The sequence below is a fragment of the Onthophagus taurus genome, chromosome 3, assembly GCF_036711975.1.
Source record: "Onthophagus taurus isolate NC chromosome 3, IU_Otau_3.0, whole genome shotgun sequence".
In the NCBI taxonomy this organism is placed as follows: Eukaryota; Metazoa; Arthropoda; class Insecta; order Coleoptera; family Scarabaeidae; genus Onthophagus; species Onthophagus taurus.
Window position 1 is genome coordinate 1,433,286 of NC_091968.1, and position 26,088 is coordinate 1,459,373.

At 36.4% G+C, this 26,088-nt stretch overlaps 1 protein-coding gene across 1 annotated transcript in view; it reads right to left on the reverse strand.

Annotated features, from left to right (window-relative positions):
- Nucleotides 1-26,088, reverse strand: part of LOC111417136 (limbic system-associated membrane protein-like) — a 55,540-nt gene that overhangs the window by 16,258 nt on the left and 13,194 nt on the right. Inside the window, exon 2 of the mRNA XM_023049328.2 lies at nt 1,078-1,175. Coding sequence (XP_022905096.1) covers nt 1,078-1,175 — 98 coding nt within the window. The remainder of the gene's footprint in view (nt 1-1,077; nt 1,176-26,088) is intronic.

The following is a 26,088-nucleotide window of genomic DNA, read 5'->3' on the forward strand; positions in this document are numbered from 1 at the left end:
CCGAGACCGTAACACATACGGTTACGTCGCGCGCGAAAGAAATACACCGGTTTATTGCTTTTCCGTATCAGTAAACTCACCTTCTTTAATTTGCTAACGACTAAAACATCAAAATTGTCTTTATGAATTTGGTTGAACTTTAATATAGATCGGTTTATTATTATTTCCGGTCCCGGTGACATTATAAATGGATTTTTACACGTCGCGTAACCTTTCCAAAGTAAGGGGGAGGACAACAAGAACGACACGGGGAAATACTGACATTTTGAAATTGGCTACAATCAATCTGCTTAAACGCAAACGGCAGTCGCAGCAAAGAAAATTTACATATACCAAGGGGGTGGAGACTTTATATTTAGCGCCGACGTTATATTTTTCGTCTCCAATGCAAACGGCCGTTACCGTTCTAAAAGAACCCGTTCTATTTCAAAAAATTGCACCCGTACGCCACTGAAACGCGCACGGAGACGTAAAATTTGCATACGCTAATTGCCTTACTTTTTACTATAATTGCGACTGGTTTTTTCAAATTCTCTGGGGATATGTTAAATTAGTTAGTTTTTTCTCGTCGCTGTTAAATTTTTAAATCAGATTTAGAAAATAAAAAATTCACAAAAACTTATTAACATTTTTTTTTTGTACATCGAATTTGATAATTTGTCATAATAAAAAGAAAAGGTTTTTGCGTGGTCGTTTTTGAAACGATACCAATTTGACTAATAACGTTTAAATTTGCGAAGGGAGGAGTAATAATGGAGTAGAATCGAGTTTAATTGAGTATAATCATACGCATTTAAGCGTACCTTGTACAGTAAAGCAACTTTTTTTATATTTTTCGTTCGTTTACGGACGATTTTTAATCTATATGCATAAGGCGATTGACCCTATATACCGTTGTCGTAGATCGCATGCTCTTAATTTGCATGCGTTTAATGTTGACGCAATACGGTTTAATCCGGCTGGGCCATAAGTGACCTAAAGTACCTGTCGATGGTAGTAATGCAAAAATAAGTCACTTTTTGTGGCTTAATTTTGCAATCAATTTTTGTTTTGTCAGGTAAAGTATTTTAAACTTACTTTAAACACTCCCAAGTTTTCAACGTCGCATTTAAGGATTGCCTCCCTTCCAACTGCTGACGTGACATTTAAAAGGGGCTCGCTAAATCTTGGTGAATCTGCAATAAAAATAAAAAATGTGAAAGGGGAAAGTTTAAATTCCAAATTTGAAAAGTTTTTATTTCAGAAATTAAATTGAAGATTAATAAATTTTAATTAATTAAAATGCCGATTTCGGTTATATAGGCGATCATCAGCCGAATTACTGAGAAAATAATCCCATACAGTAAACCCCCGACTTACGAGAGCTCTATCTTACGAGCATTACTTACGAGACGTTTAAAATCAAAGGTTATAACTCGACTTACGAGAATGCGTAACATGTATTGCATAATCATATGTTTCTTCGGTTTCCTCCCCAACAAATTTTTAATTGCGATGAAACCGCATTATTCCAGATCATAAACCTATGAAATGTAAGGTAACACTTCGTCTTGGTGGAAATTCTTCTGGAGATATGAAATTAAAACCTATGTTTGTTTATCACTCTGCTAATCCTGGAGTATTTAAAACAAAGAAAATCAATAAAGAGAGTTTGGGAGTTTACTGGCAATTTAATAAGAAAGTTTGGGTTGCCCGCTACCTTTTCAGCCAATGGACAAACAAGACCTTTGGTCCTATGGCAAAGGATTATCTCATAAAAAATAAACCTCCACCTAAAGCTCTATTATTACTGTATAACGCGCATGGTCATGATCCTAACCTAACTCTGTAAAATTTCTTCCCCCATACAACCTCAATTCTACAAGGTTTAGTGTTAGTTCTACTTCTCGTTCAATAAAAATATACCACAATCTAACGCAGAATAACAATTAAAACTAGAACTAACACTAGACATAGATCTAGAAACATTCGGATTAGCCACACGTTTCTCAAGACAGCTGAACCCGAATGATTCTAGTTCTAGGTCTTGTGTTAGTTCTAGTTTTACACTAGCACTATAACTAGAACTAAGACCTAGAACTAGAATCATTCGGGTTTAGCCGTCTTGAGAGACGTGCGGCTAAATCCGAATATTTCCAGATCTAGGTCTAGTGTTAGTTCTAGTGATAGTGCTAGTGCAAAACTAGAACTAATTAGTTCCAGTTTTAGTTTAATAAAAATATGTAACATAGTAATATCTTATGCTAACTAGCGCTACCTTGCACTGTCACTAGAACTAACATTTCGAGTCGAAGAAGCAGAAATAGGAACCAACCACAGACTAGTTATGGCAACTATAAAAATCGAATCAAATATAGAAATCGAAAAAGAAGAAATGAAACTACCATCCATAAACTAAGAAAGGAGGAAGAAAGACTAAAATACCAAGAAAAAACAAACAACGAGTTTCAAAAACTAGAACAAACACAGAATTTAACACTGGAGCTATGGAGGTATGTGGAATGAGAAAATATAATAATCAGACACAAAGAACACACTAGTAGCATGAAGAGGTCCAACAAGCAATCAAGAAGAAGAAAGAGTTATGCAAGAAAGACATAAGAACGAATTCGGAAGAGGATAAAGCAAACTATAGAATGAACAGAGATGTAGCTAAGAATATGGTAAGGGAGGCCATAGTAAGTATAGTAAGTTGGGAAGAGTTCGGATAAGAAAACGGAAGATCAAAGGAAACTACAAGGGAAATTCTGGAGATATGGGCGGATTTTTATGCAGAAATGTTCAAGGATGGAAAACGGACACAAACAATGGAGGAGAGAAGAGAAGATGAAATAATGGAAGACACTACAGACATAGCAACTGAAGAGATAACAATGGAAGAATTAGGAGAGGCAATGATGAAGATAAAAACGGACATGGCTTGCGGCAGAAGACCTAGGAAGAAGTGGGAGGAAAGAATAGCAGAAGTTGGGAAGAAGAGAGGGAAGACTCTCTTAGCAGATATAAAGGAATTAGCCAGCAACCGGACTGTGTTTAAGAAGTGGATGGAGGAATAGGAAAAGATTTATCCGACGCCGTCAGGCATAAGAATCAGGAGAAGAAAAAGAAGGCTATTGCAGCACTATCACTAGAACTAAGACCTAGAACTAGAACACTAGATCCCTAGAACCAGTGTAAAACTAGAACTAACACAACACCTAGAACTAGAATCATTCGGGTTTAGTTCTAGGCCTAGTGATAGTTCTACTTTTCGTTCAACAAAAATATACCACAATCTAACGCTGAATAACAATTAAAACTAAAATTAACACTAGACCTAGAACTAGAAACATTCCTGTTTAACCGCACATCTCTCAAAATGGCTAAATCCGAATAATTCTAGTTCTAGGTCTTGTGTTAGTTCTAGTTTTGCACTAGCACTATCACTAGTACTAACACTAGATCTAGATCTAGAAACATTCGGATTTAGCCGCACGTCTCTCAAGACGGCTATACCCGAATGATTCTAGTTCTAAGTCTTGTGTTAGTTATAGTGTTACTTCTAGTTTTGGTTCAATGAAAATATACAACATTGTGATATCTTATGCTAAGTAGCGCTACATTGCACTGTCACTAAAACTAACATTAGACCTAGAAGTAAAAACATTCATGTTCAGCCGTCTTAAGAGACGCATGGCTAAACGGAATGTTTCTAGTCCATATGTTTTCAAAGATTTTTTATGCGAAGTACGCTGATGATTCTATGGCTCTTAAAGAATTTTAGAAAACAAAATTTAATATCTTGGAATGCGTTAATTGGTTGTAAAATCATGGGATGATCTATCCATAAGGGTAGGTATACCCAGGAAATTGTGATAATTTGTGCATCTCTTGGCTTAATTATAGAAGTTGATGACATAAATGAGTTACTAAAATCCCATGATGACTTTTCTACAGAAGATTTAAAAGCTTTAGAGCAAACGAATGAAACTGTTGACGAATAAATACGGATGAAGGAATCAAATATAGAATCTGAAGATATTTCTTCTAACATTTTGTTATCAATAACACTGCACAACAGCATTTCTGATAATTGGGTTATGTTACATGATATTAGTCCAATTTTTGATGTCGATTTCAATTCCGTGATTAAAATTTTCTGTAACAGCTCTAGTTAAAAAAATATGACACGGGTGTTTTTTTATAATAAAACACTATAAATTTAGAGATAATTCTAATTTATTTAATTCTTATAATGAAAAAAACTTTCTCTTATATGATTTTCTTGCTAAAGCTGAAGACAGAGAGCTATTCTGAATGCTCCAACAATAGTCAGCCATCATGTGTGCGTTCCAGTAGCCCTGATAGCGTTCTTCCATGGTACGGAAGTCCTGGTGGCATCGCTCGCCCTGTTCTTTACTTAGGTACCCAAGATTGGCGGGAAAATAGTCCAGGTGGTTGTGAAGAAAGTGTAACTTGATGCTCATGTTACATCCAAGCCTTTGAAAGTGACTCATCAGTTGTTCGACGTATTGAGAAAATTCAGAATTTTCTTATTTCCCAAAAAAATTTTAAAAAGCCAAACAAACTCATTCCATGCCGTTTTCTCAATCTCTGTCATAGTGTCCGTAAAATTTGAGTCTTTTATTAATGATCTTATTTGTGGCCCATCAAAAATTCCCGCTTTTATCTTTTCTGCACTCAGTTTTGGAAACTTTTTTGATAAGAAAAGGAAATAATTTCCATTTTTGTCAAGACCTTTTACAAATTGTTTTACAACTCCTAGTTTTATATGTAATGGAGGCAAAATTATACGATCCCTTGATACTAAAGATGAATTTATCACGTTCTGTTGTAATTTTGAAGTCCTATTGCAGCCATTAAACCAGGTACATCTTTACAAAATACGAAATCATTTTCTTCAGCAAAATATTTGAGCAGATTTTGTTCTCTTGTGCGGTAATAAGAAATTTTCGTTTCCTGTGTTACTAAGTTTCTTTGTTTTAGCCTAGAAGCCAAAATTTCTAAAGCAGCCTTTGACAGTCCCAGATCTCTGACAAGGTCGTTTAAATCATCTTGGTTGAATAGTTTTGGCGCTTTCAGGACACATTCAAAGTCACTATCACTACTGTCACTTTTCGCCTCAAAATGCATAGGCTTCTCCTGTGAAGCATCAGCTTGAGGTTCAAGTGATATTTTAGGACTCAAAACACTTCCATGTGCCGATCATATGGAAGGATATTCCCATTTGGCCCGATTTTTTCAGTTAATGCAAGTTATGTTCACTAAACAAAAATAACAGTCGTCGTGGTGGTTCAAGGATTCTGTCCAGATCATACCTAAAGCTATTCCTTTTGTTATTTGTCCACAAACGTAGAAACTCAACCCAGGTTTTGCATACTTTTCGCGGAATCTGAAGTGGAAGTGTGTGACCAAAGTAATTTTTGTAAGCCTCAATCATGAACGCTGTCACATTTAAACGGAATTTTTTAAATGTATACTATCCGCAAATGAAACAAAAATGATTTGGTACATTGACACAAACTCTTCTTGACGATGCCATATCAAATTATATTAAGAAAACTTAATATTTTCTTAATTACAAACTAATTAACACACTAACACAGCGATTTTTTCGTGAAAGCTATATCTCGTAAACAAGAGCTGTCACAAAAAAACTGAGGGTATATTTGAAATCAGCGACGTCAAATTAGTAAACATCACGTGATAAAAGTCAATCATCAGACAAAAGTTGATATATTGTTGTGCAGTGTAATCAAAGCTTGGGATTTCCTTAGAGAAGCAGCAAGTTCTCTTCAACCTTCAAGTTGAAGAAAATAAGTACCGTTTGGTCCACTGTATTGCATTAGATTGTCAAAACGATTAAATTCTCGGAAATTGTGTTCCCGTTGGGTTCCAAAAATGTATGTTCACAAAACGAAGCTACTTGGAAGTGCTTTGACATGTCTTACTCGATACAATGATGAAGGAGATGAATTCTTAAGCAAAATTGTGACTGGTAATGAAACTTGGGTTTGTCATGTCATTCCAGAATCCAAACAACAGTCGATGAAGTGGAAAAAACAAAAATGTAAGACAACTTTGTCGTCACTGGAGGCATCTTTCCATGAAGAGGGTATAGAAAAGTTGGTTTTCATCTACGACAAATGTCGGAACAGTAGTGGCAACTAAGTAGAAAAATAGTTTAAGACATGCTCTTACATGTAAAAATAAATTGTTTTGATATGTTTTTTTTTTTTCAAAACAGTACTTATTTTACGGACACCCCTCGTACATTTTCTTTTTTTCTTGATAAATATTTATATTTTGCTGTAGTTGCTAAAGTTAGAGTTTCTAGAAGTTACCTCAACTTGAATCAATTTAATTTAAATTTTCATAATCATTTCCTTAGAATTTTGATTTTAAATCAAAATTAATTTTCGTATTCACTCCCACTTTAATGTTGAACATACCGCAGCATACCATTTTGGACACGACCCGTAACTATAACCCCTATAATTCATGGTGTACCTACCATAGTTGTACGGTTTCGGTATAGCCGTAGCGTCCATTGATAAAATATGCACGGGTTTAGAGGACCAATTAGATGTAGTATGTGAACGACCCGGACGGCTCGAAGTAACATCAATCCGCTTTTCATATCGATTCCGGCAAATTACAGCTTCGTTACGAAACCGTGTAAATGAATTATTAATCATTCTAACCCCACCTTCTTTCTATCCTCGAACAAGTGGCTGGTTTTTGATTGAATAATAAATTACACTGCGAGCATAGATTTATAAAACAACTACAACGACCATGTTTTTGAGTTAGATAATTAACCGTCTCGTTTATGATGATACTGCAAAATCTTAATCAAGTACACCCTTAACGAAATGTAAATAGATTTATACGGAAATGTTAAAGGAAACCGAATTAAACTGGATAAAAGAAGCGAAGGACGATGAACATTATTATTTAAGTCGAGATTAGGATTCAATTCCTTCGGAACAGTTAAAGGTCCCCGATTCGTCTAATCGGCTTATAGAAAATCTATCAGCTTTTCCAAACTCTAACGTAGGTATAGAGATAGATAATCTCGACGTTGCCGATCTATCGGGAAGAGTTTAAGTGCTGTTTGGAACTTCTTTTCAAGTACTCGAATCGTTCGCCTTTTCGACGAACTTATCTTGAAACGGTAATTTCTTAAGAAAATTTCAGTATAATTCAGCAAAACCACGAAAATTTTAATAAATCTTATTGTTATGCAACATTTAATTAAAATCAAGTGGTTTCTTTGAAAATTATGTACATGAAGAAGTGATGTCCGGTATAGTGGGATTCTCCGCAGAAACTGTCCAATTAACTAGAAACTCTACCTTCTGGGAAACTAATGAACTCGTAGTCGGCGCAGAGAGCCAACCGAGGGGGCAATTAACCGAGGGCTTTTAATAATTGCCTCTCCTTCGCCCGGTAATTTGACAAGTAGGCATCGGCTACAATGCACCGGTTGCCGCCGCCGCCATCGATGCCACCGCCTCCAGGTGGCTCTGATTTAGTAGGCGAAGCGGCCACTCGCGTGCACCTTCCTCCATCTTGCGAATGTAATGAAGTCAGGTGGGGTCGCCGCCGCCGCCGTCATCACGGAAGCGGCCGTGGCTACCCCCCCAACCATCCCCAAAGAAGGTGGAGGAGCTGGGTTGTTCGTGCCGTGCTGAGTTCGGCTGAATCGCATGGTGAGTTCTGATGGATCCGTACGGAACATGTTAATTAGTTCGTTACTTCGATTGATTGATAGCAAATGAGCTTCACAGTTGATTGCTCCAACAAGCTTCCAACCAAAAATATTAACTTTTATATTATCTTACTATTTTCAAACATTTTAATCAAATATTACCGATAAAATAGTAAATAATGTTATCAAGAAATAAAGAACTAGAAAACGAAATAATTACAAACCAAGAGCCCGATTTTGCGTTTCGTTCACGAGAGCGCATTTGGTTAATGGTCCTTTAATACGACTTTAAGTTGCCCGCATCGTTTTCTGATGGCATAATCAATAATTCCCGACCTTAATTGCGTTTCATATTCAAACCGAAATCCCCTAACTACCCACAAACTCCGCGTTATAGAGTCCGCGAGCGAAAGTTTTTCATTTCCATGTCGAACGGTTTGGAAAGAGTTGTTCTTCGCAAAAATTCGTTCGAAGAGAAGGAGAGAGAAAATAATGACCTTTACACACGATTTTTTCACCGACAGAAAAAACTATCTTTATTATAGTATTATAGAGAGGAAAAAACGGGGGAAAAGGAATTTTCGTATGAACAGCACGCGATTTTTTTTATATCAACGAAATTTTATTTTATAGTCCGTTTTTTTTATTGCGCCGGTCGAGTTATTTATTGTTTTATTACCTGCGATTTTGTACACGTTTATCGAAACCCCTCTGAAAATAATCCTTTTTATTATTATTATTTAACGATTATTAGATGGATCATAAAAAGAAATAAAAAAATGTTAAAAGCTTTGTTTTTTTTATCTAATTGACAGGTTTTCTTATACGATTTTTTTTCTAAATATTTTTTATATCTTACCCTAATATTTCTATACATTATCTAAAAATAGAGCCTTTTAGCTTTAATTTAATGTATTAATTATTGTTTAATTCCCAAAAACTCTCAATTGAAATTCCCAATTTCAATCATTCGTATTCGATATAAGGAAGTAATGCATCTAGTGAGTACGCTTTATTGGATACCGAGAAATCCTGCGATTCAATATCATTTTCTACATATTCTTTTTGTTCGTAGAATTTCTCTGGTTCATATTCGTCCGGTTTATCACCTTCTAGAATTTCGGGGCGAACTTTAGTGAGATTAGACATCTATTTCTCGGAGATGGCTTATTTATGGTTGATACCGATGTTTTAGTATTATTATTGATGTCGTGGGTTAAAATTTGATCGTGGCTTGGATCGTGACCAAAATGGCGATTGGTCTTTGTGTCGTTTGGACAGACGGAATGAATCAATTTGGTAGCGGAGTCTGATATGATAACATTATTGGTATCCTGGTATAACCTCGGCTTTAATTATATACATACATGCTTGATAATTTTCCAGCTTTGGACTTCCGCTTATTTAAGTCATACGTTGTTGAATACAGTGTGATTTTATGTCAATATAACATGTAGCGTCTTGCCCGCAAGCGATCACGGCTTAATTAATTCATACATCGTTGAATAGGGTGTAATTTTAATGTGGATATGGTATCAATGTAATGCCTCGTCCGCAAGCGACCTCAGTTTATTTATATCATACATTATTGAAGACAGTGTGGTTTTATGTCAGTATGGAATCATGTAACGCCTCGGACGCAAGCAACCTCGGCTTAATTATATCATTAGTTATTGAAAACAGTGTAGTTTATTAGTTAGTGACGTCGGCTTAATTAATGCATGCGCATTAATGCATTAACGCATTAATGCATTAATGCGTTTTCAACGATGTATTTCTATGTGGATATGGTATCAATGTAATGCCTCGGCCGCAAGCGACCTCGGCTTATTTATATCATAAGTTGTTAAAAACAGTGTGGTTTTATGTCAATATAACATGTAGCGTCTTGCCCGCAAGCGATCACGGCTTAATTAATTCATACATCGTTGAATAGGGTGTAATTTTAATGTGGATATGGTATCAATGTAATGCCTCGTCCGCAAGCGACCTCAGTTTATTTATATCATACATTATTGAAGACAGTGTGGTTTTATGTCAGTATGGAATCATGTAACGCCTCGGACGCAAGCAACCTCGGCTTAATTATATCATTAGTTATTGAAAACAGTGTAGTTTATTAGTTAGTGACGTCGGCTTAATTAATGCATGCGCATTAATGCATTAACGCATTAATGCATTAATGCGTTTTCAACGATGTATTTCTATGTGGATATGGTATCAATGTAATGCCTCGGCCGCAAGCGACCTCGGCTTATTTATATCATAAGTTGTTAAAAACAGTGTGGTTTTATGTCAATATAACATGTAGCGCCTCGCCTGCAAGCGATCTCAGCTCAATTAATTAATACATCGTTGAAAAAGATGTATTTCTATGTGGGTATGGTATCAATGTAATGCCTCGACCGCAAGCTACCTCGGCTTATTTATATCATAAGTTGTTAAAAACAGTGTGGTTTTATGTCAATATAACATGTAGCGCCTCGCCCGCAAGCGATCTCAGCTCAATTAATTAATACATCGTTGAAAAAGATGTATTTCTATGTGGGTATGGACAAGGTTTATATATAAGAAGTTGTCTAGGTTCGTACGCAATCATACTGCGCATTACGTCACATGTGGAAAATAATACCGCCAAGCAATTCAAATTAAACAAAGGCATGGAGCACCACATGGCCATGAGGTTGCGTGCGCAATCCGTGATCGCTTACGTCACGAAACACTCCTGCTCTTGCCCCTCGCCCACAAACTAAAATCAAAGTATTGCAGCATAGGAACTTAGACAACCTTTAATATATAAATCTTGGGGTATGGTATCAATGTAATGCCTCGGCCGCAAGCGACCTCGGCTTATTTATATCATAAGTTGTTAAAAACAGTGTGGTTTTATGTCAATATAACACGTAGCGCCTCGCCCGCAAGCGATCTCAGCTCATTTAATTCATATGTCGTTGAAAAAGATGTATTTTTATGTGGGTAGGGTATCAATGTAATGCCTCGGCCGCAAGCGACCTCGGCTTATTTATATCATAAGTTGTTAAAAACAGTGTGGTTTTATGTCAATATAACATGTAGCGCCTCGCCCGCAAGCGATCTCAGCTCATTTAATTCATATGTCGTTGAAAAAGATGTATTTTTATGTGGGTAGGGTATCAATGTAATGCCTCGGCCGCAAGCGACCTCGGCTTATTTATATCATAAGTTGTTAAAAACAGTGTGGTTTTATGTCAATGTAACATGTAGCGCCTCGCCCGTAAGCGATCTCAGCTCAATTAATTCATACATCGTTGAGAAAGATGTATTTCTATGTGGGTATGGTATCAATGTAATGCCTCGGCCGCAAGCGACCTCGGCTTATTTATATCATAAGTAGTTAAAAACAGTGTGGTTTTATGTCAATATAACATGTAGCGCCTCGCCCGCAAGCGATCTCAGCTCAATTAATTCATACATCGTTGAGAAAGATGTATTTCTATGTGGGTATGGTATCAATGTAATGCCTCGGCCGCAAGCGACTTCGGCTTATTTATATCATAAGTTGTTAAAAACAGTGTGGTTTTATGTCAATATAACATGTAGCGCCTCGCCCGCAAGCGATCTCAGCTCATTTAATTCATATGTCGTTGAAAAAGATGTATTTTTATGTGGGTATGGTATCAATGTAATGCCTCGGCCGCAAGCGACCTCGGCTTATTTATATCATAAGTAGTTAAAAACAGTGTGGTTTTATGTCAATATAACATGTAGCGCCTCGCCCGCAAGCGATCTCAGCTCATTTAATTCATATGTCGTTGAAAAAGATGTATTTTTATGTGGGTATGGTATCAATGTAATGCCTCGGCCGCAAGCGACCTCGGCTTATTTATATCATAAGTAGTTAAAAACAGTGTGGTTTTATGTCAATATAACATGTAGCGCCTCGCCCGCAAGCGATCTCAGCTCAATTAATTCATACATCGTTGAAAAAGATGTATTTCTATGTGGGTATGGTATCAATGTAATGCCTCGGCCGCAAGCGACCTCGGCTTATTTATATCATAAGTAGTTGAAAACAGTGTGGTTTTATGTCAATATGGTATCATGTAGCGCCTCGCCCGCAAGCGATCCCGGCTTATTTAATTCATACATCGTTAAAATGGGTGTATTTTTATGTGGATATGGTATCAATGTAATGCCTCGGCCGCAAGCGACCTCGGCTTATTTATATCATACGTTGTTGAGAACAGTGTGGTTTTATATCAGTATGGAATCATGCAGCTACCCTTTAAGCTTTCCTTTTTCAAACCTGAACAGCTTTTGTTACATTTTATGCAAGAATATTTTATATTTACCCCATTATTTCTACATTACAACATTACAGTATACCCTTTTAACTTCAATTTGAAATATAGAGCCTATTCAACTTCCGCAAAATAAGGTCGCGATGTTTTCTTTCAATTCTCCATTTTTTTTTGTAAAATGAGATTTTTAACTAAACTAGAATATTTTTATCCTGCAAGTTTTCTTCTTTTTCATTGCTCGTTCACCAGGGCGTGTTTTTATATTTACCCTTATTTTATTTTGTTTTATAGTTTATTGTTAAATTTTTAATTGTAATTTTAAAATAACTTCATAACGAATTATATTTCCTTTTTGCCACCAACTTATTTTTAGATTCAAACTACTAATTAATTATTTTGTATTGATGTGTATTAAAGAAATTGATTTAAATTTAACTTAAACGTCGTTTATTTAAAAAAGTAAATGTAAAAGGGTTTCCTCAAACCTTTCTTATTCAAATAAGGATTTGGAAGCCGTCAACGAAGAAGAGAAGAGAGACGTCGTTGCGTCTTTGGTGGCGTAAAAAGGGACTTCCAAGTTGTGGAAGATGTGGAGGGTGAGCTTTACGGGGAGGGGATTTCCGTCATGGGAGGGAGGCCGAAATTAATATGTAAAAGATGTTGACACAAAACACGAAATTTCCTTTATGTTTATGCAAACGGAATCAAGGCGTCCCGGCGCCGGCGTCGTCGCGGGCATTCGAAAGAAACGAACTTGCTAATTTAATTAGAGTGTTTCGCGACGAAAACGTACGAAACCCGGAGTTTTCGGGCGAAATTTGGAGAACTCCAGACGGAGCATCCGGTGTTTCGCTAATTGACGCCTTACGACAAATATTGTGTTGAAGACGAGGTTTAGTGTGGCATGTCAAGTTCTAAATTTTATTAAAAATTTCACATTTTATAATAATCTCTTTCATTCGTATATAATTAAATCCTTACAGGATTGAAACACTTGAAAACCCTTGTTTTCTACATAGCTTTTTGGGGTTGAAAGTATCCAAGTGTACGGTTACCGGTGCTTTTCAAGTATTCTCATCGACCTGGTTCTCTTTCCATTCTGTTCTAGTGAAAAAAATTGAAATAGGAATAAAAGAAAAAGTTAACGCGGTGCAATTTTTTAGGTATTTCTGTAAAACAAGAAAAGGTAATAATGGTTACCGGACGAATGTAATAATTAAATTCGAGGCGAACGCTTTAAAATTTTCCGTAATCGCGAGAGAACAAGGAGAGAGAAAAAATGGGGAGCACGGGGCGATATTGTCCCGGCTTTGGGATTACGAGAAACCTAAGAGGATTACGAGTGGCTTAAGGGCTTTTTGGGTAGGAAAGGGAATAAATGCTCGGGTTATTGTTTTCTGGTTTTTAGAAATGGAGAAAATTATTAAGACTTCGTTTGGAAACAATTTAAACGTTTATAAGATTATATTGTATTAAAAATTTTCTTCCACAAAGAAAACAACTAAATAAGTGTAATATACTGTGGTTACGTTTTAATAGATTTTCGGATTTCGGGGCGTGTTTGTTGGTGTTGGTGATATATTAAATTATCAACGGATTTGTGAGCGCGAAGTAACGCCAGGGTCATAAATTAACGTGGTGGCCGCGCGGCCGATTACGGCACTGCAAAAAGTCGTTGCACCGAAAGCGCTTGATAAATTCGCACCTACAGCTCGGTTAATCCGAAACCTACGCGGGAGCCAATTGATTTTCGACTCTCTCTCTACCACCTAGTACGAACTCGACGTTGTTTGCAATTAAAGTTGAACCGAAATCAACTCGCCTCGATTAGTTTTCTTTTTAATTGCTACGGTGATCGATTGCATATCAAAAAAATAAAATTATGTTTAAAGTTTATTTTTGAATTTCATTAAATATTTCCTATAAGATTTTAACTGGTCAAATCAACAATCAACAACACCCTCATCGAACAACTCGTGAATTTTCCTACTTGGGGATATGCCCATCTCAAGCACTCACGGTTCCGAAAAAAACTTTAGAAGTCAGATCAACCAAGCATCCACAATTCAAAGCTGCCTTCAATACACTGTTTGGTCAAACAAATTCATGCGTATGGATAGTGAATTGCAGATATTCAAGATCTGCATCCGGCTAATAATGGCTTACAGCACACACTGGGCTGAATCCCGATTCTAGCTGGACAAAAATAAAAAATCAATGACAAAATGTAAGCTTTTCATGTACAGGAAATTTTTTTCAAGGCTTCAGTAAACCTAATTCCACAAAAAATTTATTGTTATAGCGAACATGGTGTGTAAGAAGTTACTTTAGAAACCTTCTTTATATTATCTGTTCGGCAACATACCTTTTAGGAAGAAATTTCAAGTTCTGAAAACGTCAGACTGAAAAAGGTAAGTCTCTATCAGTGTGATTTTGCTTCGTGAAAAGTGAAAATTCTTCACATTTTATCGCGCAACTTTTTTTAATTTGAATTTCTTTATTATCACATAGTTAATAACATATTCAAAGGAGGGCCATAATGAATTGAGATATAACAACATTTTTTTCCAAATTACAGTAAATTATGGATTCTGCTCCTTTTATAACTACCGGACTTTTTATGAAGCCTTAAAGGACAAAATACCCACATTCTGCACCAAGACCCTTGAGAATCAACAGTTTTTGTTAAATTATTTCAAATCTCTACTCGGCACATCTTAAAGAGAGTTTAGACTGTTTCGAGCAAAAACATAAAATCTAGTTTGATCGTGTTTTCAATATTACTGTACTTGTTGCTGTCGAAACTCTTCAGTCTATCGGCAGACCATCAACGAGGTTTGTATTTTTCTTTTTGTTTTTATTTTACCAGTTTTTTTTATTAGTTTCATAGACTCAAGTGAGCGCACCAAATGGCGCAAGACAAGAAGATACTGTTTATCTTGAAGGACATTATTTCTCAGCAAAGGTCGTACGCATAAAGACTATGCGTAGAAACGTAGATACGGCTAAACCCAAATGATTCTAGTTCTAGGTATAGTGATAGTTGTACATAGTAACAGGGCTAGTGTAAAACTAGAACTAACATTAGATCTAGAACTAGAAAGTTTCGGGTTTAGCCGTCTTAAGAGACGTACGGCTAAACCCAAATGTTTCTACTTCTAGATCTAATGTTAGTTCTAGTGATAGTGCAAGTGTAAAACTAGAACTAACACTATACCTAGAACTAGAATCATTCGGGTTTAGCCGTCTTAAAACACGTGCGGCTAAACCCAAATGATTGTAGTACTAGGCATAGTGTTAGTTCTACATGGTAACAATGCTAGTGTAAAACTAGAACTAACACTAGATCTAGTTTTAATTGTTATGCAGCAGTAGACCACGAACTAGAATCATTCGGGTTTAGCCGTCTTAAGAGACGTACGGCTAAACCCAAATGTTTCTAGTTCTACATCTAATGTTAGTTCTAGTGACAGTGCAAGTGTAAAACTAGAACTAACACTATACCTAGAACTAGAATCATTCGGGTTTAGCCGTCTTAAGACACGTGCGGCTAAACCCAAATGATTGTAGTACTAGGCATAGTGTTAGTTCTACATGGTAACAGTGCTAGTGTAAAACTAGAACCAATACTAGATCTAGTTTTAATTGTTATGCAGCAGTAGACCACGAACTAGAATCATTCGGGTTTAGCCGTCTTAAGAGACGTACGGCTAAATCCAAATGTTTCTAGTTCTAGATCTAATGTTAGTTCTAGTGACAGTGCAAGTGTAAAACTAGAACTAACACTATACCTAGAACTAGAATCATTCGGGTTTAGCCGTCTTAAGAGACGAGCGGCTAAACCCAAATGATTGTAGTACTAGGCATAGTGTTAGTTCTACATGGTAACAATGCTAGTGTAAAACTAGAACTAACACTAGATCTAGTTTTAATTGTTATGCAGCAGTAGACCACGAACTAGAATCATTCGGGTTTAGCCGTCTTAAGAGACGTACTGCTAAACCCAAATGTTTCTAGTTCTACATCTAATGTTAGTTCTAGTGACAGTGCAAGTGTAAAACTAGAACTAACACTATACCTAGAACTAGAATCATTCGGGTTTAGCCGTCTTAAGACACGTGCGGCTAAACCCAAATGATTGTAGTACTAGGCATAGTGTTAGTTCTACATGGTAACAGTGCTAGTGTAAAACTAGAACCAATACTAGATCTAGTTTTAATTGTTATGCAGCAGTAGACCACGAACTAGAATCATTCGGGTTTAGCCGTCTTAAGAGACGTACGGCTAAATCCAAATGTTTCTAGTTCTAGATCTAATGTTAGTTCTAGTGACAGTGCAAGTGTAAAACTAGAACTAACACTATACCTAGAACTAGAATCATTCGGGTTTAGCCGTCTTAAGAGACGAGCGGCTAAACCCAAATGATTGTAGTACTAGGCATAGTGTTAGTTCTACATGGTAACAATGCTAGTGTAAAACTAGAACTAACACTAGATCTAGTTTTAATTGTTATGCAGCAGTAGACCACGAACTAGAATCATTCGGGTTTAGCCGTCTTAAGAGACGTACGGCTAAACCCAAATGTTTCTAGTTCTACATCTAATGTTAGTTCTAGTGACAGTGCAAGTGTAAAACTAGAACTAACACTATACCTAGAACTAGAATCATTCGGGTTTAGCCGTCTTAAGACACGTGCGGCTAAACCCAAATGATTGTAGTACTAGGCATAGTGTTAGTTCTACATGGTAACAGTGCTAGTGTAAAACTAGAACCAATACTAGATCTAGTTTTAATTGTTATGCAGCAGTAGACCACGAACTAGAATCATTCGGGTTTAGCCGTCTTAAGAGACGTACGGCTAAATCCAAATGTTTCTAGTTCTAGATCTAATGTTAGTTCTAGTGACAGTGCAAGTGTAAAACTAGAACTAACACTATACCTAGAACTAGAATCATTCGGGTTTAGCCGTCTTAAGAGACGAGCGGCTAAACCCAAATGATTCTAGTACTAGATATAGTGTTAGTTCTACATAGTAACAGTGCTAGTGTAAAACTAGAACTAACACTAGATCTATAACTACAGACGCACGGCTAAACCCGAAACTTTCTAGTTCTAGATCTAGTGTTAGTTCTAGTTTTAATTGTTATGCAGCACTCTTAGGGTTTAGCTATCCTAAGAGACGTACGACTTTTCCTTCAGAAAGTAGGAAAACGTGCAGCTGCGAAGTTAGTAGTTAACGCTACGGCTGCTTCACCTGAATGACCTCTCAGGATTCAACGAATAGTAAAGCGTTCATTAAAGGAAAAGATAAGGTAGTGCCATTCACAACAGATGAAGCTTTAGCTCATATGACAAAGTGCCGCCTCACAAAGCATCTTACAAGGAAACCAGGATAGCAATGAAAAAAGAAATGCAAGTGTTTTCCCTTCGTATGAAAAAGTTAGATCTGCCAAACAACGGTGCTATCCAAGCCTTAGTTTTCGTTTTATTCCTTTCTATGGACTCACAACTTTTTTTACAACGTGTCAATAAAGTCACAAATTTTATTGCACCTGACATGCCAGAGGTTATTTGAAACTCTAATGTTTCCTGGAAATTAGTCATGCCCTGAAAAATTTGAATTTTTGTTCAAATGGGGTTGTGACGGTACTTATGATGTAAATGAATACATGCGGCTATTTCATCCAGAAGCATCTTCTGAGGAAACAAAGAAAGACAATTCGGAATATGCTAGTGACAGCATTTTTATATTTTCCACTGTTTCGCTTCAGCTGACTGCAATTAAAGGAATCGGGAGAGAGTCATGTAGTGGGAAAACCCACACCCTTCATCCACTCGATACTGTCGACCGATAATAGTTATTTTTGATACAAGATAGCGAAATAACACTTTTGCATTCGAATTACGAAAGTTTTTTTTGGGAGCTTGAGCGAGGAAAAAAAATCGTTCGAGAATGCAAAAGAATTTCGTTGTCGTGTTATAAATTAATAAAAAGACCAAATTCAGGATAATGACATTTAGAATTCATTTAATGTTATGTCAAAAACTTAACGTCACATCGATTTAACCTCACATATTGAACAAATATACTATTATAAATTTGCATTTAAAGATGAAATGAAATGACAAAACCTTTAAATGTTAATTATTTTGTGTTTATAATTTGTTCATAACAATAAATTAACAATTAATACTATCAAATTCTTTGATTGTCGTAGCTGGACGTAAAAGTCTTTTGAGTCCTGGACGTAAAAGACTTTTTTGTAATTCGCTACGGTAATGGAAGCTATAACAGTACTCAAACGGGTGCTGTAATGAGACTCTTTACAGCATCCGATGCTGTAATGAGATTTTAGTAACATTTTATGGAACCAGTTCAAGTTGGTAACATTGTGTCATTAATTTTTCTAGTTGTCAATGTACAAATACAAGGTCCACAATGATGAGGACATGAACTCTGAGCAATTTCTCTTATTTTGGGAGGTGTACATCAAACATTTTTTTCAGGTGAATATATTTTGTGTTTTGACAGTTTCTAATTGTCAATTCAAAGTTTCTATTTTCAAGTGTAACCAACTGCTACATACCTATTTCCCTACATTGCCAAAATTTTCTTTATTTTTGTTAAAAAAAAAGTATAAAAACGCGAATTACAAAAAATAGCATGAAAAACACGTTTCATAAGACTTAAAGCACTCATTCATTAAAAAACTCGTGGCTTCGCCACTCGTTTTTCAACTTGAATTCGTGCATTTCAAGCGTGTCTTACGAAACTTGTTTTTTAATATACTATTACGTCCTGTTGACAAAAAACTATCGTTTTGACGGTCGCTAAGTACTACGCAAAAGTCAACTTTTAATAGCAGTTTTCGAAAAAATTATTATTTATTAAGGAAACAAAAATCACCTCTAGAAGGGCAATAGATGCTATGGAAAAGGAAATCGAAGCTCTGGAACCTGTTTATATATATATATATATATATTTTGTTATTTATAGCTAAAAATGTGAAGATTTATCAATCATGCTATTTGTGTGGTTGTAAGCCCACTGAAATGGATGTATTGGAAAATATTAAAAATCGATCGATTAAGACGAAAAACCTGCAATATGGCCTCAATATTCTACATGCATGGATAAAATTCTGAGAATGCATCCTGCATATAGCTTATAAACTAGAATTGAGAAAACCAATCATACCGGAGGCTACTTCTGATGAGATGGACGTGGTGGATACCAGGAAAAAAACTGTATGAAAACTGTATAGGGATAAAAGTGGACAAAGTAGTTCAAGGAAATGGGACGTCCAACACCGGAAACGTGTCCCGCCGATTTTTTAAGCATGCAGATGAAACTGCAACACCTACAGGGGTTGATAAGCGATTAACAACTAAATTTGAATTATTCTTCAGGTTGTTTATAAAACAACTTTCTTAAATTGTTCACTATGACTTTTTCTTATTCTCTCTTTCTTATTATTGCAGGTTATTTCAAGCGGAAATATAATCACGGAAGACAAATTTAACGCAGCTATATGGCTTCCCAGCGTACATACAATCCTTTTACATGGCTCTTTAGCCATCAAACATGCCCTTGTTCCAATAGGACAGCTTTCAGAGGAGGCACATGAGCCGATTGAACACACTAGAAGGTCCTCTGAAGACTTATGGTGAGTTTAGGATGTCAAACTTAACGGCTGTAGCCGTAACCTTAGCCGTAGCCGTAGCAGTAAGAAAAGTTAAACCAATGTGTTTCAATAGCACCGTTTAGGTAACCGCTTAAGGCTACAGCCGATGTAGCAGTAACACCTAAAGTTGGCCAACTTTTAACTTAACGGCGCTTACGGCTACATCCACTAAATCCGAGCATGCGCAGACAATGAAATATTTCAATATGGCAGCGAACAGCTGACATTTGTTATAAACATTTGTATAAACACTCAAAACAAAAGCTATCAATAAATGGCGATAAACGCAACCGTAAGAAAACAAACAGTGGAGACGATTTATGCGCCACCCCACGTCTAGGAAATTACTCGAACTTCGAATGCCTGTAACGGCATCTAGCCATCAAAGCTAAAAGTACACCGTTATACCAACCACAAATAATAGAATTTGCTTATTTTTTTGGTTTTTGTTGGCAACACATCACGTAAAGTAAAATTTTTAAAATCCTTAAAGACGTTCCCTAAACCGGTCAGCGTTAAGCGTAAATTCCCTTAAGGTTACGACTACGGCTACAGCTACGCTTACGGTTAAGTTTGACATCCTAAACCCACCATTAGTCACATACTTTTAATATCATCGGATCCTGTTATTACAGACCTTAGAACGTTCCAGAACGTTCCATTGAAGGAGCTGAGTCCTGAAGCAAGGGAGCTCATCACGGATTCAGTGGAACAGAATACGGTTGATGAGCAGCAAAGCGAAGCGGAGAAGGATTCTTCAAACAAATCGGAAGATGATTCGGATCTTGAATTTTTCTAAAAATAGTTCTTCCTTTTACTAGAAACTAAATTAGGATTTATTTTATCTTTCCATTTTATTTTATGCTATTTTTTCCTTAAAAAATATGTGAAAAACCTCAAAATTCTGTTCCGAGAACTAAAACACCTATATTTTCCTTCAGACATTTTTTTTATTATTTTTTTAAGCTATTCTAGCCCTCTAGTCCTTGTTACGCCCATAAAATAATTTTATCCAGCCAGAATCAGGATTCAGTCCAGTGTGCGACATAAAAATGTACGAACACAAAAACAAAACTAGAAGCATTTTAAGAGTAGCAGATATGAAGACAGAGATTTTGGTATAATTACAAACATACTTCTCTGTTGTTCTGCTAAAATTTCTGTAGATTTAATTTTTTTTAGTAAAGGTGTCCCAAAATTAACGCAAGATTTCAATTTGCCGCCATTCATGCAGTAAAGTGTTGACAACCCTAAAAAATAAATAAATCGACAGTTGACAGTGTAGGGTTAGTAAAAATGGAGCGTTACACAATAGAACAACGTGTCTTCATTATTGAACAATATTTCAAAAATAATGACTGCTTGGCGGTCGCAGTTTGAAAATTTCGTACAAAATATGGTCGGAATACTGTTTTAACTTCGTCAACTGTGAAGAGATTAATTGAAAAATTTCGGGAGGCGGGATCCGTTGGAGACACCAAACACACTGGTCATCCAAAAACAAGCCGTTCAAATGTCAATATCGAAGCAGTGCGTGCGAGTGTCGGCGACAATCCAGGAACCTCAATTCGGCGTCGTGGACAAGAATTGCAAATTTCAAGAAGCTCTCTACAGCGTATACTCACTAAAGATCTGTGCCTACATGCTTACAAAATTCAATTAACACAACAACTGAAGCCCAATGACCATGCACAGCGTAGAGAGTTTGTTGAATGGAATATTGAGCATCAACAAATGAATGCTGATTTTTCGAGCAAAATCATCCTAAGCGACGAAGCACATTTTCACCTTGATGGGTTTGTTAATCGCCAAAACTGCCGCTTTTGGGGTTCTGAAAACCCACATGTGATTGTCGAAAAACAAATGCATCCACAACGTGTCACTGTTTGGTGTAGATTTTGGGCTGGAGGCGTAATTGGACCATACTTTTTTGAAAATGAGGCTGGTCAGCAGTGACTGTTACTGGTGCTCGATATCGCGACATGTTAACACAGTTCTTTTTGCCGAAATTGAATGATATTGATGTGGCCAATATGTGATTTCAACAAGACGGTGCCACATGTCATACAGCCCGTGAAACACTTCAATTACTGCATGAGACATTTCCAGGTCGCGTACTCTCTCGTTTCGGTGATCAAAATTGGCCCCCTAGATCGTGTGATTTAACACCATTAGATTTCTTTTTATGGGGTTATTTAAAATCACAGGTCTACGTCAACAAGCCCACAACCACGCGTGCATTAAAGGAGGAGATTCAACGTTGCATCAACGAAATTCAGCCACATTTGTGCAGAAGGGTCATGGAAAATTTCGACAAACGAGTGCGTATGTGTATGCAAAGCTGTGGAGGCCATTTGTCCGATGTGTTATTGCATAAATAACCCTATCCTATGTACTATATGAATCAACAAAAAAATTACAATCAAAAGACTAAAAACTGTGTGATTATTTAGTTTTATCTGGTGGGCGCTGGTTAACAACAAAATCTTGGTTTTACGTTTCCATAAACTTTATTATTAATTACACTTAAACTATACATATAAATTGCGATTAGTTATATAGGGAGCCTTGCTCCGCGTGAATTGAAGGGGTACTGTTTCGGTGGGTGTTAAATCGAAGACTGAATGACTGATACGAGTTGAGCTCGCAGGCCATAACTAAAAACCGTTACTTAAACACCGAAATATACACCCCAACGCATTCCCACACTTAACTCAACCCAATAAATAATACGATAATAAACCCTAATCTTGCGACTGGAGACACTTCAAATCCAGACTAAGCAAATGAGGCGATACAAATAAATCTAATATGAACGAACTAATATAATATAAATCTATCAAATCTAATATAAATTAACCAATATAATATAAAATCTAACACTGTGTTTTCTATTTAATTCAAATCTTGCGTTAATTTTGAGACACCCTTTATCTCCTAGATTTGGTCCTTCTTGATTTTTTAATAAGTAGCTGGATCCAAAAGGCTCGTCACGAATTTGGATTGTAGTTAAATAAGACTCTATTCCAAGAAAAGATAAGGCGCCAAGTGGTCTATTTTGATTTGCGAATTAAGTGTTTACGACATTTTTAGTATTTACTATTTATAAACAATGACTCAACTACAGTGTTGAGTGGGGCATAAATTTCGTTTTTTATCCATTTCCCACTTCTAATTATAAATTGCCTTGTTTTCCCCATTTACTTTTTGTGTACTCGTTATTAAAAGAATTGGTATGTAAAAAGGGTTAAAAAACGAATAGTAAAGCTGAGTCAGTGGCGTGCCAAAACGTTTACTAAGCGTGTAAAATTTCGTTTTGTTCGATTTTTTTCATTTAATTTGGTCGTTTTTTTTTGTGAAGGGAGAAAAGTGGTGGGTTGCCGTTATTTTTATTTGCGTAGGTTTAATTTTGTTTATCGACGGTCTCGGAAACGTGCGGGTCGTCCGCGTTGGTAAATTGCGGACGCGTCTCGTTATTTTCGCTAAGGAAACAAACGGCCGCTAGGGCGTATTAAAATTTTAGCGTGTCTCGTTACTCGCGCGCTCTTCCCCGCAATTCCGATTTCTCTTTTTAATATAAACCAGCGCGCGTATTCCTACGGGTCGTATAAGGCACAAACACCCGCGACTTTAATTTTTACTCGGCTGAAAAAAAAAGATATACCAAGAGTTGAGGAACATGGGCAAGAAAATTAAAAACTTTATCTCATCAATTTTTCTCTCTGCGAATTTCATTTCCTGGATGAATTCTAATTTTAACTTTAACTTAAGTAATGTTTTTTTTTAAATCCTGCCAATATGCATATAGAAAGCGATCGGACTTTTTTGCCCTCAAAGTCTGAAGTGTACATTGTAACTCGACTGTATTAGGTGTTATTTATAACATGACGTGCAGACTTCGTTTTCACGAGAGCACGAACGTTTCTTTCGAATTCCATGGTCGTGACAGACATATAACCATCAATCCTATACGAATTTCCAGATTCAAGGACGAAAAAAAATATTAGTATTCCGAAACAGGCTTTTTTAGCTTCCTCGAAATTTATCTTGCTCATTCCACGACGATTTCTTTTTTGATATTGTTATAGTTTGAAAATTAGTAGGCTGTGAACGGGGTTAGCAAAAACGATTCATCAGTCGACGGCAGCGACATCTGGCGTGGGAGTGCAAAAGGGGTAAGAGGGGGTTGGGGTGGTTTTCGGGAGGAGATAAATGCGCCTCCACCGGCAAATAAAGGAACTCAGGCTGAATTATGACTCGTCGAAGCTGAATGATGAATTAACGGACGCCACCGCAAGTTGTGCGCCGCCGGGGGCGCCATCTCGTGATTTAAGACGGTGCGATAACTTCGAACTTGACTATGTACTACTAATTGAACAATTTTTTAATAATTTATTAGAAAAAAAAAGTTATTAAATCATGTCTTTGAAAGAAACGTACATACCGAGAATCTAGAGGGTTTTAGTGCAAAACTAGAACTAATACTAGACCAAGAACTAGAAACATTCTGATTTAGCCGCACATCTCTCAAGACGACTAAACCCGAATGATTCTAGTTCTACGTCTAGTGTTAATTCTAGTGATAGTGCTAGTATAAAACTCGAACTAACACTAGACCAAGAACTAGAAACATTCAAATTTAGCCGCACGTCTTTCAAGATAGCTAAACCTGAATGATTCTAGTTTTAGTTCTAGTGATAGTGTTGGTGTAAAACTCGAACTAACACTAGACCGAGAACTAGAAACATTCGGATTTAGCCGCATATCTCTCAAGACGACTAAACCCGAATGATTCTAGTTCTACGTCTAGTGTTAGTTCTAGTGATAGTGCTAGTATAAAACTCGAACTAACACTAGACCAAGAACTAGAAACATTCAGATTTAGCCACACGTCTTTCAAGATAGCTAAACCTGAATGATTCTAGTTTTAGTTCTAGTGATAGTGTTGGTGTAAAACTAGAACTAACACTAGACCTAGAATTAGAAAGCATCGGGTCACTAAACCTTGCAAATGTCAAATTTTAAAGAATTTTATGCACTATACCGGGTGTCCCACAGAAGTGGCTCACCCCCATATCTTTTTTATTATTAGTGATATAAGAAAACTATTTAGAATGCATAATTAGGCCGTTAAAACGAATTATTCCGACATGAAATCACACTCTTTGTACTTCTGGTTATACTGGATGTGAGTACTAATTTCACTATTTTTTTAAATCTATAAATTTTTTTCTTCAGTTGAGTAGATAGCATAATTTCACATAACTTGAACAAATTTTCACGATCGCTTATATAATTTTTGAAAAAAAAAGTTATTTTCGTCGTTTTTCAACGTTTACTTTTGACGCATAGTAGCTAAGTTAATAGTATAAACTCATTAGTTGACAATATTCGTTAATTTCAATTTAAATTATGGAAAAATTCACGCAAATCGAAAAAGTAGATATGATATTAATATTTGCAGAATGCAGAAAAAACGCAGTTGCTGCTGCTAGACTTTACGCGCAGAGATTTCCTGGTCGTCACCACACAACAAGGCATTACTTTCCAAAAATTGTGACGAAAATGCAAACAGCCGGTCAATAATGGAAACGCTAGATACATTGTAAGTGGCGATACGGAACGAAATGTTTTAGCATGTATCGAAAATAACAACAGTGCATCAGTTAAGGAGATGCAATACAGTGCGAAATTTCAAAAACAGGTGTGGAGGATTTTAAAAAAACATAAACTTCGTTCTTTCAGATACCAATTACATCAACATTTGTACGAGAATGATTATGAAAGACGACTGAATGCATTTCCCTTCAAAATTCTGTATACAGATGAGAGTCGATTTACTAACTTGGGTATGTTTAATCGAAATAATAAAAGGTATTGAGCACAACAAAATTTATATTTGATGGAGGAAGGGAATTTCCAAGAAAGATTTGGTTTTAATTGTTGGATGGGAATCATTGCAGAAAGAGTGTTGGGTCCAATATTTTTTGATGGTCATCTTACAGGGGAAAGATACCTCAACTTCCTTAATAATGGAATTAAAGATTTCCTGGAGGACCTACCAGTTGGAACTTATAATGGACTAATTTTCCAACAAGACAGCGCCCCACCTGACAATAGCAGAGTGGTTGTTAATTTTTTAAGTAGAAAGTACAATAACGATTGGATTGGTAATAATGGACAAAAAAAAGGTTCTTTCTCACATTTCTCATTATTCCTACCTTTTTACCTTCCAGATCACCTGACCTCACACTTTTAGATTTTTTCTTATGTGGCAAAATCAAAAATGAGGTGTATAATAAGTAAGGTCTCGTGAGGTATTAGAACATCGTGTTAGAAACTGTATTACTCAAATATCTCCGCAGGAATTACGTCGAGTTGTTAGATCGACAATACGGAAGATACAATT